General features: G+C 57.6%; 1 protein-coding gene across 5 annotated transcripts; it reads right to left on the bottom strand.

The window, feature by feature from the left end:
* Window positions 1-793: 793 nt before the first annotated feature.
* On the bottom strand, window positions 794-14,248 carry CACNB3 (calcium voltage-gated channel auxiliary subunit beta 3). 5 transcript variants are annotated; one of them, XM_070270217.1, is made up of 13 exons: window positions 14,182-14,248; window positions 5,941-6,063; window positions 5,600-5,722; window positions 5,024-5,139; window positions 4,675-4,739; window positions 4,442-4,461; window positions 4,165-4,245; window positions 3,902-3,960; window positions 3,621-3,730; window positions 3,175-3,326; window positions 2,872-2,991; window positions 2,596-2,745; window positions 794-2,187 (listed from the first exon to the last, which is right to left on the bottom strand). In XM_070270217.1, exons 1-13 carry the CDS (start codon window positions 14,185-14,187, stop codon window positions 1,873-1,875), a joined length of 1,440 nt encoding a protein of 479 aa, XP_070126318.1. In that variant the 5' UTR covers window positions 14,188-14,248; the 3' UTR covers window positions 794-1,872. The 5 variants fall into 5 exon arrangements, with proteins under 5 accessions (XP_070126318.1, XP_023499237.1, XP_001504155.2 ...); XM_023643469.2 differs by lacking the exon at window positions 14,182-14,248 and adding an exon at window positions 13,016-13,173; XM_001504105.7 differs by lacking the exon at window positions 14,182-14,248 and adding an exon at window positions 13,016-13,171 and having other exon boundaries at window positions 2,872-2,967.
* Between the last annotated feature and the right edge of the window lie 237 nt (window positions 14,249-14,485).

Below are 14,485 nucleotides of genomic sequence, written 5' to 3'. Positions count from 1 at the left end.
GAAAATCACATCAAGAGAAGAGCCTAGGATCTCAGCTGATAGTCTAAGTCTACAGGTGGCACCTGAGGGGAGATGGAAAAGCCATTGACAGCAGAGTCATAATGCATCTTCTCTCTCCTGCTCTAGCCTCCCATAACTTGTAGCTCTGGCCTGGACACCCTCTAGGGGGCTCTGCATGAGGAGCAGGAAGGAAAGCAGTTGTGGAACTTTGACAGGCGAGGCACAGTCAGAAGCACTCTCCCGCCCTGCTGCAGTGTGCCTGACACCGTCTTCACTACCTTTGCTTGTGGCTCCCTAAATGCTCATGGGAGGGGATGAAGATGGGCACCAGAGGCATCAAGGAATGATGAGCTGGGCCTGGCTGAGTTAGGTTGTGGGGAGAGGGCTGCAGGGCCTAAGTTCTCCCCCCAGTACCACTCTTATTCACATGCTCTTCCTTACTCTTCAAAGAGCTGGGCAGGAACATGGAGTTGAGGTTGCAACTACTTCTAGGGCCTTTTGGCCTGCAGCAGACTGTAAAGCTGTGACTAATTAGCCTCTTCTTCCCTACCTCCCAGAACAAGTCCCTTCTGTGCTGCCAAATGCTTGCCTCCAGGCACCTGGGCAGGAGCGGGTGGGGGAGGGGAGCCTGGAAGTATAGTGCTTCCCCCGTCTGTGTCCCTTTCTCTTCCCCCTCAAGGGACCCTTTGTGAAAGAAAGGCGGCCTGGATACTTCTTTACCTCCTCCAGACTTGGGCCATGCAGTGAGGAACTTAGCCACCTGAGGCAGCAGACATAGAACAGGAGCCTGAGGGACTGTGCATGGTGTTTATTAGTGATGACAGTGAAGTGGGGCAGGGTCTTGTGGAGCATGCTCTGTAGGTCACAAACTAGAGCCATAAGGCAAGGGTAGCCAGGTAGACAGGGCCTCTGGGGGCTGTCACTGCATCCTGTCTGTCCCCATCTAACCCTAACTTAACAAGCAGCAGCAATGAATCAGGGAATAAAGTCTGGGGCCCATACCCCCCAGGAGGCATGAGGGCCAAGAACAGAAATGTCAGGATGCAAGAGCAAAAGAATGAGGGGGGTGGGGAGGCCCCTGAAGCTGTTCCATACATCCTCTGCTACACACAATCTCCCTTCCCAAACCCCCAATCCAGGTTGGCTCCCGTCCACCATTGTGCTTGACCATGCTTCTGGTCTCTGGTCCTGTCAGATGTTAAGAAGCTTCCTGGCAGGGTGAGGAGAGCCCTTCCCTTCAAGAGCTTCAGCTGTGAGGCGTCTGGCCCCAGCTGAGCCTACCTGCTGCTCCAGAGCCTTGTGTGTGCATGCCCTACCCCAGCTGATGGGTGGGAGTGCCACCCTGTCGGGCTTTGATTGTCTCATTTCTAATGTGTGGCAGTGAGGTGAATGGAGGCCCTCAGACCCCAAAGCACAACCCCTGAGTCCCTTGACTGTTAGGACTTGTGCCTGCTCAGGGACCTTGTTTCTTCCTCATGCCATGCTGCCCACACCCCCACCCTCTTGTCACTTTGAGGGGGCATCTCTTCCCTGAGTCTGGTGGGAAGGCCCCTGCTAAGGGGATCCTGGCCTGAGGGCACTGCCCAGTGAGGCAGCTTCTTGTGCAGGAGAGGAAGGTGCCAGGGGTGCAGCATACACAACTAGTACCTGGAATGGGAGCCTAGCGGGGGTCACTGTGCCCAGGAGGTGAGGGGGCCCCCTGCTTCTCCCAGAACCTTGGGGACCACAGGCAGCCTTGGAGCTGGGGCTGGGCAGGGGGTTTTGGGGGCTGAGCCTAGGGACAGCCTAATGCCAGTCTAACTCCAGCCTGCCTGAAGGGACTGCCCCAGCCAACTGTGCCTGTGCCTGCCAGGGTAGGGCAAGAGGAGGCTGTCAGTAGCTATCCTTGGGCCAGGGCCGGTTGCGCTGCCAGTTCCGGTCATTGTGGTTGTGCTCCGAGTCCTGGGCTAGGAGCCGGTCTTGGGGGTCGTGCCCATTAGCACTAGGCAGCCCCGAGGTGTGTTGGCGGTGAGGCTGGTACAGGTCCTGGTAGGCGTCTGCATAGTCCTCCTCCAGGTGGCGGGAGCTACGCTGCGAAGATCCTGTCCAGGCTTGGCGGGAGCTCTCGCTGGCCTCATCTGAGGGCATCAAGCTGTCCCGCTCGAGGGGTGAATGCTCCTCGCCACGCTCCCCCAGCAGCTGCTGGTTCTGGGGGCAACAGAACAGCTCTAACTGAGGCAGTGCAGACCTTGCCTTAGCCTCCCTTCCACCTCTACTGGCTGGGAGTCTTCCCCGCTCCACTCTCAGTTCCTGGGTAGGAAATACCAGTGCAAAGAAGGGAAGCACACTGGAGCATTCCTCTACTTCAGACACAGAAAACTGGTGCTTTCGACTCCTGCAAAATTCAGGCCCTGCCTTCAAGACAGACTAGGAGAAAGGATTGGAGAGTGTGTTTCTTTTGAGCCTTAGAAAAGTGACCTCTTTTACCAATCTAAAGATTGAGTTCTCCAATCCTTTGGCCTTCGAGCTAGAGGCCAAGGTCAATCCTCTGGGTGGGGAGGGTGCAGTGCTTTGGCTGGCTTAGCCTGAGCATCTGTGCCTACTGGAAATGGTTACCTGAAGTCCAGGGATGGCACTGGGAGGGCCCAGAAGTCCAGGGCCAGGGGCTGGGTGGTGGGTGGCCCGCCAGTAAACCTCCAGGTACTCAGCCAGGTGCTCACAGGCATCCTCTAGCTGGTTCTCATCCAGAATCACATCAAATGACTCCTGGGGTGGGAAGGGAAAGGATGAATGTTAGCTTCCTCTCAGCAGCAGTCCCCCAACCATCTCCATTGCTCCCCCAGCCCTGGAAAAGTCAGAGAGGGCACAGGACCAGCTACCCCAGGCACTCACTGGTGGGCACTGAACCAGCTTGTCATATGCCATCATCTGTACTGTCAGGTGCTTCATCTGTGACTTTCCCCTGGAGCGGATGAGACGCTGGAGTACCTGATGGGAAGGGCAGAGCTGGGCCTAGAAAGAACTGGACATGTCCCCCACTTGCAATACAGCATCAGTAGCAGGCAAGGATGACTCAGAAGAGTGTTAAGGGGCAGTAGGAAAAGGGAACTCAGGAGCCCTTGGGCCGGGACCAAGCAGAGTGGTACTGCATTCTAGGAGGCAGCCTTCTGGGCCTCCATCACCACTGCCACTTACCTTTGGTGAAGATACTTTAACAAAGACGATGATGGGGGCCAATGAGGTCTTGGCTAGCTGTGCTGGGTGGTTGATGGTGTCAGCATCCAACACTACTAGCTGCAGGGACTTGGCCAACTCGAATATGCGCTCGATCTCACTTTGCACTTCAGCTATGGAGGGAACAAGGGAGCCGCAGTGCTCACAAGGGGCTCTACCCATTTCTTACTCCAACAGGGCTTTGGGGGGTTCCCAAATGGTGGACAGGAAGGAATTGGAGGGAGAGGGTGTTCATCAAGGCCTGGGCAGGCAGAGGAACGGAACTGAGGAGACTGGGGTAGGTTCTTGCCAGTCCCGGGGCAGACAGAGAAGGAGTTGGGCAGGAATGCAAGTTGTGGGGAAGGGAGAGGAGGAAGATTCTTATTCTGCTGGAGTGGGCAGAGAAGCAGGAGATGGGAACTTCTTACCAATGCTGGAGCGGGCGGAGGAACGCTCAATGATGGTCCTCTTGCCAGGATTGTTGAGCACAGATCTCTTTGCCAGTGAGAGGTCAGCTGTGACTCGGGTGATGGAGATCCTGGGGTGTGGGTGGAGAATCACAGCTCACCTCTAAATTTCAAGCCCTAGGCCCCTCCTTACCCAGCTCCTACTGACTTTCCCTTTAGAGAAGGAAGACCTTGCTATAGGCATCTGGAAGGAGGCAATGATCTCCTCGGTTCTCATGCTAGCCCAGGCCAGGGCAGCTTACCTGCCGTCAAACCTATGTTTGAGGAAGTCGAAGAGAGCCTTCTGCATCATGTCTGTGACCTAGGTGGGAGGGGTTGGGGGAAAGGCATGGAATTGACTGAGGGCCCTCTTGGAGAGTGGCTTGGCCCCCCAGGCATGGCCCTGGAGCCCACCCCCTCCACACACAGACCTTGGTGGGGAGAACACCCCCTCCCACAGTCCCTGGGGCCTTCCTGTGGCAGGACTGGTAGAGGTGACTCTTTGGGTTCAGGGACCTCCTCTCACCTCATAACCTTTCAGAGAGGGTCCCACCAGTACTACAGGCCGCATGGAGGGCACCACATCATACGGGGGAACATGTTCTGCCTGTGGAATTGACTTGAGGTCAGGCAAAGTCATGGCCCTGTGGCCTGCCCTCTGCCTGACTGGTGTGGGCAGAATCAGAAGTTCTGGGCTCCCTCCCCTCTGTGTTCTTCTGCCCCTCCAACAATGACTGCCCAGAAACCTCTCCCCACAGCCCTATGTCATGAGCCCCCCAGCCCAGGTCCCTTCCTTGACTCACCTGCTTTTGCTTCTGCTTGGCTTTTTGGAAAAGGAAATAAAAGATTAAAGTTGGTGAAGGGGGAAAAGCCCTGGGGGCATGGTGTTCCCTTCCCGTGGGAGACACTGGGCTTCTCCCAGCTCTTTGGATCCCTCCACCAACCCCTGCCCACACAGTTCACCTGGGGAGAATCTCCCTCCCCCTGTCTTAGTTATCCACCCACCCAAGGCTCGGGGTGGTGGTGGGGAGACTACCTAGAGATGGAGGAGGGGAGCGTCGGTTGCCAATGTCACTCAGGCTGGAGGGGTTCCCAGATCTCCTAAGAGCAGAAAGGGAGGTCAATAAATGTCTTTGTGTGTGTACGTTCTATACATTATTTAACAGTTATATACGTTTCCTTATTTTGTAGCTAGTGAGGGAGGTGTGCATGTGACATATGTACATTTGTGTGTGTATGCTTGTATATCTGTGCATGTAAATGTGTACAGCTGGGCATGACTGTGTATCTGTGGGGGGATATGTGTGCACGTGTGGTGACAGAGACTGTGGGTAAAGTGCACACGTTTGGGGTGTGTGTTTATTGAGTCACAGCCCTGCTCTCACCTGGCCTTCTGCTCCTGCTTGAGCCGGATGCTCTCCAGGCGCTGGGGGCTGGGGATGAAGGCGATGTCCCCGCCCTCTTTCACTAGCCGCCCGATCCACCAGTCGTTGCTGTACTTCTGGAGGTGGGTGGAGCAGAAAGGGGTGGTGAGAGGAGGTGGCGTAGCCCTCAGTCCTGGCTTTTCCATGTGAAGGAGCTAGGGAGGCATTCAGAAAGCTGGTCGAGGAAAGCAGCGCAAGGGGAGGGGGGCAAGAGAAGGCGCCAGAGAGAAGGGCAGCCAGAGTGGAGCCACCCAAGATTTCAGTGTGAGGCATCACAGCTGTCACGGGACCTAAGAGGCAGTTAAATCTAACTGCTCACTTTACAGATAAGGAGACTGAGGCCCAAGCCAAGTCTCAGAAGGATGGAGACCCTGGGGATTGGGTCTTGGATATGACGGGTGTACAGGTATGTGTTAAGGATAAGAGTTTAGGAGTCTGGGGACTTGTTTATAAATGAGGACTGAGGTAAGAGACATGGGAAATGGGGCAAGAGAAGGGAAGTTAAGTGGCTTCTACTTGGGGGGAGGGGCTGGTCACCTCTTTAATGTGCAGAAAATCTTTGGCCTCAAAGTTGACTCCAGAGCCCTGGACTGGGCACTCCTCGTCCAGTACACCACAGTAGCTGACATTGGTCCTCACAGCAAATGCCACGGGTTTGTGCTGGAGAATTTGGCCATTGGGGCAAATGAGGGGAGCCTCAGAGCACCCCTTCCAGCTGCAGTGCCCCATTAGCAGAGGGCGGAGGCCCCATCGGTCCGCCCATCACACACACTCTTTCACACTCACGTACATCATGCCCACTGACCCTCAGGACTTAGGACAGAGCACAAGCTTCCACCCTGCCTGGCCTGTCCTACTCCAAGCCCACAAGGCGGTACCTTGGCCCTTTCAAGCTGCTGCTGAGCCTGGCTCTCCACCTCACGCCGGGCACTCTCCCGGTCCTCCTCCAGGGAGACGTCTGAGTCCAGAGATGGGCGGCTGGTATAGGAGTCAGCTGAACCCTGGCAAGGGGGAGAGGCTGTGACCCCTGGGCTCAGGTGTCAAGGGCACTACAGAGGCACCCTCTGAAGCCTACAGCAATGCCTCTACTAACCCCAGCCTCTCCATGTCCACGGGGGTGGCTGGGTGCCAGTGGTCCCTCCTATCTCCCTGAGGAGGTCCCCAGTGCCTCTAGGGCTGCAGGAAACCCAGCCCAATCCATATGTGCTAAGATCTGGGCCCCTCCCCCCAGCCTATTAATACTGCAGCTTTGAATAGAGCCTTGACTTCCCTCCATCCTCCCTTTTCTCCCCTCTACCATGTCCTCCGCAGCAGAGGGAAGGGAGATGTACTGAAGATGATATATTGGAGATGACTCTGAATCCAGGAGACCCAGCCCTCTTGTTCCTATCAGCCTGCAAAGCAGCCTGGACAGTATCCCTTTAAAATGCCTGGCAGGAATAGAACCAGCAGGGAACATAGATGCTGGTTGGCATGGCACTGGTCCTGAGTGTCGGGATACAGCCATCCACCCCCTTAGAGCTCATCTCCCCAAGTCCCTACCTTTCCAGGGTGAAGAGGAGGACACAGAGCTGGCAACTCCTGGAAGTTACTTCCTCTCTACTCTCCCCACCCCCTACTTTCCTCTCACACCTGCTGGGGCAACTGGTCAGGTGTGGGCAGCAAACAAGACACAGACTGGGAAGGCAACACAAAGAACACAAAGCTATCTCTCTGGGCCCCGCTGAGGCTGGGCCATGCCTACCACCTGGCCTACATCTCCCAACCCCTTCCCCAAGGGGATATCAACCCTGGAGGAAAGCCATGTTGATGCCAGGCAACCCAGCCACGGAGCAGGAGCCTCGGGATGTAGGGAGGGGGTCTCTGGTAACCTGAGCCAGGAGAGTTTGTGCATAGGAAGGGTCTTCGGGCAATGAAGGTGCATTTGGAGGGTTGCAGAGGCCACCTTCAAGGCCATGAGGGAGATGCAGAAATGAGCAACAGAAGCTGATAGAAGTCAGGATGTCTGGGGAAAAGGGAATCTTCTGTTTTCTGCCTCAGTTTCCCCTCTTTACGATCAGAGGCCTGAAGTGGTACTTCCATCAATTCTGAGGAGCAGGTGGCAGGGATAAGGTAGGAGCCTAGACAAGGAGTCCATGTGGGAATATATATGTGTGTATGTGTGTTTGTGTGTATGTGTGTTTGTGTGTAGGGAGGGGGTTTTAGAATGTTCCCAGGCTGAGGAACATTCCTTCAAGCCCACTGTGCATGCCATCTACAGAAGGCAGCGGACACCAGGCTCTCAGTGGGGAAGACAAACTCACACACCTGTGTCCGCCATGCCCTCTGCGCCAACCCCACCTTGGGCAGGAGGGCTGGTCAGCTTGAAGTCAGCCCAGGCCCTGCAGCCTAAGCTAAAGACAATGTCTGTGGTGGACCGAAGGCATGAAGATAGCACAAGGGGGAAAAGTTTTTCATTTTAACGTAGGCTCTGCCTGCTTGAGGATAAAATCAGGCTGGCTTGGCAGCAGGATAAAGAGCAGCTGAGCCCCAGGAAGAACCTTTGCATTGGCAGTAGAGTGGGGGACCTCCTTCCAGGGGCCTTAGACACAGGAGATAACTCTGTGGGAGACGGCTGTCTGAAGTACACAGGGGCCACAGGCAGGGGACCAGGAGGCAAGGCAGGACGACCCCTCACTTTGATAAGTACACATCAGATGCCTCCTAGATTCCCAGACCTGGGAGGAGAGAGGAGTCTGACCTTTATTCTCTGCTCTCCGGGCTCTCAGCCTAATTTACTAATCTTAATGTCCCTGCCTGGGGCATCTGGGTTACCTGGCTTCTCACCATAGGATGGGAATGACAGGTTCTCTCCCTAAATGTTTAATGAGCCGTGCTTAGAATGGACCCCCCTCTCCATTATTCCCAAGTCCTCAGAACTTACCCATCTCTCACATGCTGGTATCACTCGGGGAGGCCAGGGCTGCCCTGCCAAGCACGCTCTGGGGTCCTGCCCCCCCCCCCCCCCCTTATGCCAAAACAGCCAGAGGCTCAGTACTTTGGAGATGCCAGGAGTTGGCACAGTGCCCTGGTGGTGCCCCCCTTGCCTGGTGAATGTGTGGGCAGGCTGCAGCTCCACTCTTGCCTGGCACGGGGGAAGGAGAGGAGGGAGATGAGCCGGTGGATTTATTTAGAGCCTGATCTCCCTCCTACTGTTTCAGAGGGGGCCTCAGGGAGAGCAAGGAGCCAGGCAAGAGAAAGAGAAGTGGGGGAGGGTGATCCAGGAGCCAGAGAGGTGGGGAGCAAGCAAGGGGTTAGCAGGCTGCCCCCCACACCATCCATATGTCAGTCTTTACCTTGCAATAGCCCTTGCCTTCTCACCAGGGATGGGAAGAACCTTCTAGGGCCCTCCAGCTCCACAGAGAGGTTCGTTCTCAAGCTCACCTTGGCACCCTGGGCCATGCCAGCTGTCCCTTCAACCGTCAGAAAGAGGTGTCCACCAGAGCCTTGAAAATCATCTGCTCTAGCTGCACTGTAATTAGCCCCAGAGGCCCAGGGGGGAATTGGGCCCAGCAGGAGCCCAGTCCCAGAAAAGGACTGACAGCTGCCTATTCTGAGCGCTACAACTCACCTATCCCAGGCAGCAAGAGATGGGAGAGGACTCAAACACTCCTCTTTTGACCCTGGAGTGCTCTACCCTCTACACCTATCAAGGAGCCCTTCTAAGCCATCTCGTGGTCCTCTCCTCAGGAGGCCTTCTTGCAGGATATTTGAGAGAAGGGACTGAGAAGCTGCTCCCCATCCTTGCCCCATCTTTCCAGGCTGAGCTCCGGGAATCACTGCCTAATGAGCTGATTTGTCTCAGTGGGTCAGGAGATAAAAGCAAAGAGGAGAATTAAATATTTATCGGTTGCCTGGTTCTCTGAGCAAAGAGCTTCCTCTCCATCCCCAGGCCCTCAGCTCCTCTGGCCTCACCTCCAGGCCCTTCATGCTGAGCAGCAGCTCAGGATGCCCCCTCAGCAGGAGGTGTTGAATGGATGGGGCTCAGTCAGCTGGCCCACACATGTGCTGGGTGCCCAGTTTCCAGCCTGGGAGAGAAGCTGGGCTGGAAGCAGGGTGAGGAGATAAGGGATGGACAGCGGAGGGAATAATGGAGGTCCTCAAGTTTACGATCCTTGTGTCTGAAGAGGCTGGTACTTGACTCTCTGATCTCTCCCAGGCTCCCTAAATTTGTCCCCTACTTGAGGCACAGGAGGTCTGGATTGTCCCCGTCCCCAAGAGCCCTTGCTTCCCCTGTAGCTGCTGTGTTCAGACCCCATAAATCTTCCCCTGGGAACTCCAGACGTTGCATGTGCCCTCTTTAAAGCCTCTGTGCTCTCAGTCTCCAGCCCTTCCTCTCTCTACCCTCTGTCCTGGGCTTGGAGCCACCTGCTTGAGCCTTTCCCCACGCTGCCCCCTCCTTACGTACACCGAATACCCCTTGGTCTAGGAATGGGGCACTGGGAGCCGTTGGCATGAAAATCCATCTCCCCACTTTCCTGGAGCGCCCACCTACACGCCCTGCCCCGCCACTGAGGCGTTTTCTAAAGTCCTGAACTGGGGGAAGGGTCCAAGGGAGAGGAGGTGTCACCCCAACTCCCCCACCCCCACCCTCACCGTGGACACTCACCGCCTCCGAGTCCTCAAACCCGGGCACGTAGGAGTCGTCATACATGGGGGAGTCCGGGTGGGGGGAAGCGAGCGGCGCCGGGGGCGGGAGCGGCCCGGAGGCAGGGGCGAGGACAGCGGGCCGCGCCCGAGAGATGCCACCAAGCCCCGCAGCCCTGCGGGAGGCGGCGGAGAGCGAGAGAGCGCGAAGGAGGGAGCGAGCCGCGAAGACCAGCTGCTCGGAGCTCAAATCACCGCTCCCCCCACCCCACCCCCCTAAACCCTGCCGGTCCCACCCCAAGCGCGGCTGAGGAATCTGGCGCCGGCTCCTACAACAATAGTGCCCGCCCACCTGACCCCCCCTCCCCGGGAAGCAGGCGGGGGTGGCGGCGGGGGGCGCCGGCCATCCGGGGAGCCCGCGACCGAGCCGGGAGAGGGTAGCTGACCGGAGCTGGGTAGAAGATGGGTCCCCAGGCACCTATGGGGATGAGGGGCGGCGGGGAGGAAGGGGAGGAGAGACTGCGGGCGGGGCGGATCCAGGCTTGGAGGAGGCGGGGCGAGGAGAGATGCAGAGACAGAGACGCTCAGCAACCCAGGAAATACTCCGCCGGGAAACAAAGGGCTCGAGCGGGGGAGGGGTGGGAGCGCGGAGAATGGGAGGGAGATGGGACCTGAGGAGAGAAAGGAGAGAGCGCAGGTTACAGGGAGGCAGGAGAAAGAGAAAGGAGGGCTAGAGGCAGAGGGAGGAAGAGGGGAGACAGGAAAATGGGGAGACTGGAGGAGACCGAGGAGGAGGAACGGGGGCGGGGGCCGCACGGTGGACGGGGGAGGGGCCCCAGGTGCGAGGGCGGCGTGACTGGGCCCTGGCGGTCTCGGGGACTCCACAAGGAAACCCCGACGCAGTGGTACGGGGGAGGGATGGGTTTGGCGACCCCAGGCCAATGCCATGAAAGTAGCCCTTACCCCGCCAGGTGCTCGCCCCCTTCAGTTTTTGGGACCCTGCAGCAATGGGCCCTGTCATCCAACCTGTGCAAAGGGGGAGTTTTTGGGTCTGGCCGCCCCACACCTGTTGCGCGGGCAGATTTCGTCCTAGTCTGGCCAGGATGGGGGTTCCCTTCCTCACTCCCTTGCCAAGGACTGTGCCAGGCGTTGCCAAAGCATCCGTGGGAACTCGGGCAGGGAGGGGCTGTTTTGGGTGAGCCTTAAGAGAGGGGGGTTGTTGCGGCTGGGACAGAAGGTGGGATCCTGGCCACACTGGGATTGAGGGGGGAAGGGTAAGTCTCCCCAGAGTCACTAGTGTAAAGCCAGATTCCCTCCTTAGCAAAAGGATGGGTATGAGGTGGTCTATCGGCATCTTGGTTGGAGCCACATGGAACACTCTGCATCACAGTCCTTCAAAGGAGCACAGATTTGAGGTTAGAGACAGAGCAGCAGCCGTTGTCTTGAGCAAACTTCCCCAAAGATCTATCCATCTGAGCTCCCTCCTTTTTCCCATCTCCTGAGCAAAATTATTCCTTTGAATTTTGATTGTCTACCTGCCTCCCCCACCTGCCACCCCATAAGATGTGAGATAGACAGAGGGTTATTATACTGGAAGAGTTTGGAGCTCAGTCCTTCTCCATTCCGTTACTCACACCCAGGAGGGTGAATCAGGAGTCTGCTCATCCCTTTACCTTCCCCGGCTACATGGGAATCAGAAAACCAGAACTCTCACAGGGTTTGACAAGATCTGTGGTAGGAAGCACCATGCATGGGAGAGAGAGGAGGACCACCCAAACCAACTGGCTTCTCACTTATGTCACCTGTTCATGTCCCCTCCACAAGAAAAAGAGAGAGAAGGGGCCTTATCTTAAGACTATCTTTTGTCTGCCTTTAGTCTGTCTACCCCTGTGAGTGGTCCAGCCCTGCCCAGCATCCTCCTGCTGCTGGATTTGGGCAACAACTTGGTTGGAGCCCCTGTGGCTGAGGGGGCCAGTCACTTCTGGGGGAGGCAGTCTGCTTTCACACTTCCCTCTCCTGGGTCCAGCACCATTTGGGGGTTGGTTATATGTTGGATTCTTCTGTATTGGAAGTTCCCAGACACTCTGTCTTCTCACTTTTGTGCCCTCTCCCAGTTCCTCAGTGTTCCTTTTATTCTCTGCCTCTTCAATTCCTTCTGAGGGGCAGAAAAGAGGCATGAGGTATGAAAGAATAAGACCCTCAAGGTGCTGTCTTTTGGGAGATGATTCTAATGAAGAAAACAGCTGCCCAGGCATCTGCTTCTCTCCCCATCCCTAATCTACTCTCCTGGCCTCTCCTTTTGGTACTCTCCTCACCGCCAGGGGGTCCTGGGGACTGTAGGTAACAATATATCTGCCGTCAGCCTCACTGTTTCCTCACAAACCTTGTTGATTTCATCCCCATCTGGGACAATGGTGTCTAAGTCTGCTTATGAAGCTGAGTTGCCATGCCAACCGCCCCCAGGAGATGGGTTCAAGTTCCTTATACCTGGGCCCATCCTCTGGGTCCTGCAGGAGCTTCAAAGCGTCTCTCCCTCCTTCTCTTATCTCTGAGTTGCCCCTTGCCATTCTCACCTCACCCACACCTGCCTGCTCCAGTTCTCATGCCAACCTAGTGACTTCCCATTCTGTAACAAGACAAGTGCTTGTCAGTATCCATGTGGCCCCCAACTCCTTTTCTTTTCCATGGCTGACCATAAGGGGAGAGAGCTGAGGACAAAAAAAGGATTTGAGGAGAGGATTCCTCCTGCCCTCCTCTTTCTAGAGCTGTTAGAGGGACAGCTGGCAGGTACCCAAAACATGGAAGCAGGACTTAGAGGGGAAAGCCTGAATAACCAGGTTTGGGAGTTGGAGTTCTTGGGGGCCTCCAGAATACATTCTAGCTTCTCCTATAGGTGCACCGGGAAGCTGGACAGATCCCAATCCCTGAGCAGTGAATGGGGAAACTGAGGCAGGAGCTTGGACCTCTGGGAAGTCCTCCTCCCCAGGAGTCTTTAAGATCTGGACCAGGCCAAAGCTCCTAGTATTCTAGCTCCTAGGCTGCCCCCAGGGAACCCAAGGAGCGGCAGTGGGGGAGCTCGGCAGAGTCCCCCTCTCTCCTGCCCCTTATGTAGCCCCTGTTCTGGCTCCCCTCCCATCCCAGTCCTAGTCCTTAGAAGCTGCCAGCTCTGGCCGCTCCCTTCTTTCTTACCGCGCCTCTTCTACCCTTAGCCTCACCTCTGGTCTCCATCCCTCCCCATCACTGGATCTCCCCCAAATGCCGGCTCTCTTCTTAGCTTGGAGTGGGGCTCTCCTCCCACCCACTGGGGAGGGGGCCCCCCGTCTTTACCTCATTCAGCAGGAAGGTTGCACTGGAATCAGAAAAAGACATAGACCAGGCTAGAGGCCTCTCCCCCTCCCCCGGGCCTGGGGCTCCGAGGCGGGAGCAGGACCCGGCCGCCGCTCTGCACACTGGCTCCCGCCTGCACGCCTGGCCTCGCCCCGCGCCCGCCCGGCTCCGCCGCCTGCTCCCTTCCCTCTCTCTGGGTTCCCTCCCCCTTTCCTCCTCCCTCCCTCCTCCCTCCCTCTCCCTTCCTTTCTCGCCGCCTCTGTCACTCTCCCTCTCCCGTCGCCTTTCAGTCCTCCTCTCTACATTTCCGTCTCTTCCTCCTCTACGGTCCCTGTTCTCTGTTTATCTGAGTGCCTCCCACTGTCCTTCCACGCCCATATCTCGCCCCCCTTCTCCGTTTTTCCCTCCCTCTCCCCTGCTTCTTCCTCAGCCCCTTCCCCAGAAAAGGTAGAGACTCTGGAGCTCCCACTGCCGCAGGCAGAAGGGCGGGAGTAGCTCAAGAGCTGCCTGGACTCCGGAGCTTTAGGCGGAAGGTTCTGCTCCCTCCCGGCCCCTGCTCCGTGCGCCCGGCGCCCAGCCTCCGGCGCCCGAGGGAGAAGGGCGCCGCTGTCCCAGGCGAGGAAAGGATCGCAGAGAAAGAGTGCTCGCGGACGGCTCGCTAGCCGCAGCGCCAAGGCGCCCCCTCTGGGTTCCGGGGAAGACGGGTCCACCCACCCGTCCCAGGCCCAGACGACGATGCGCCCCGCGCCTGGGTCTCTACTGTCACTCCTCTCTCCTGGGTTCTTGCGCCGCGGCACTCAGCCCGCCAAGGCGAAGGGGGAGGCGAGGCGGCTCCTCCCCGACCCGCTGCAGCGCCCCCTGGGCTCACTCTCCGGGCGGCCACACACGCCCTCCAGGTGGCGGCACCCGCCGGGGGTCCCGTCTGTTGGCTGGCAGGGGTCCGGCCCTGCCAGCAGGAGGCGCTGCCCTGGTCGGAGCAGAGGGGTCGCGACTCGGAGTCAGACCCCCGCCGAAGCCTGGGAGGAACCCCTTTCCCTCTCCTCTTTCCAGGAACTGCAGTACCACCGCCAGACCCCTAGAATGGGACTCCAGGCTGCATTCTATCCCCACCCCCATGGGGCTCCTTTGCGATACTTGGCCTTTCTGGGGCCCTAGACCGCTCCTACCTCCATCCTGGTCTCCAGGGCCGCCCCCGCCGGGCCCAGCAGCGTCTCAACAGGGCCTGGGCAGCAGGGAGTACAGAGTCGCGGGACCGCTCCGCCGGTCAGTACCCCCTCCCGCCCCCTTCGGCGGGCACGTCAAACAGGACAAGCCCAAGTTCTGGCGGGGGAAGGGGGGAGCAGGGGTGTAGCCCCAGCCAGCTCTCTCCCTGCACCCTTTTGAGCGGATCAGCCTCTCATTGGTTCCTCCACAACCCCGACAACCCTAGTCTGGACTCTTCTCATGACTGCGGCTGAGGGGGAGGAGGCG

This window comes from Equus caballus, chromosome 6 (assembly GCF_041296265.1).
Source record: "Equus caballus isolate H_3958 breed thoroughbred chromosome 6, TB-T2T, whole genome shotgun sequence".
Classification (NCBI taxonomy): domain Eukaryota; kingdom Metazoa; phylum Chordata; class Mammalia; order Perissodactyla; family Equidae; genus Equus; species Equus caballus.
Note: the sequence above shows the minus strand (reverse complement) of the source record. Positions and strands in the feature narration are given on the sequence as shown.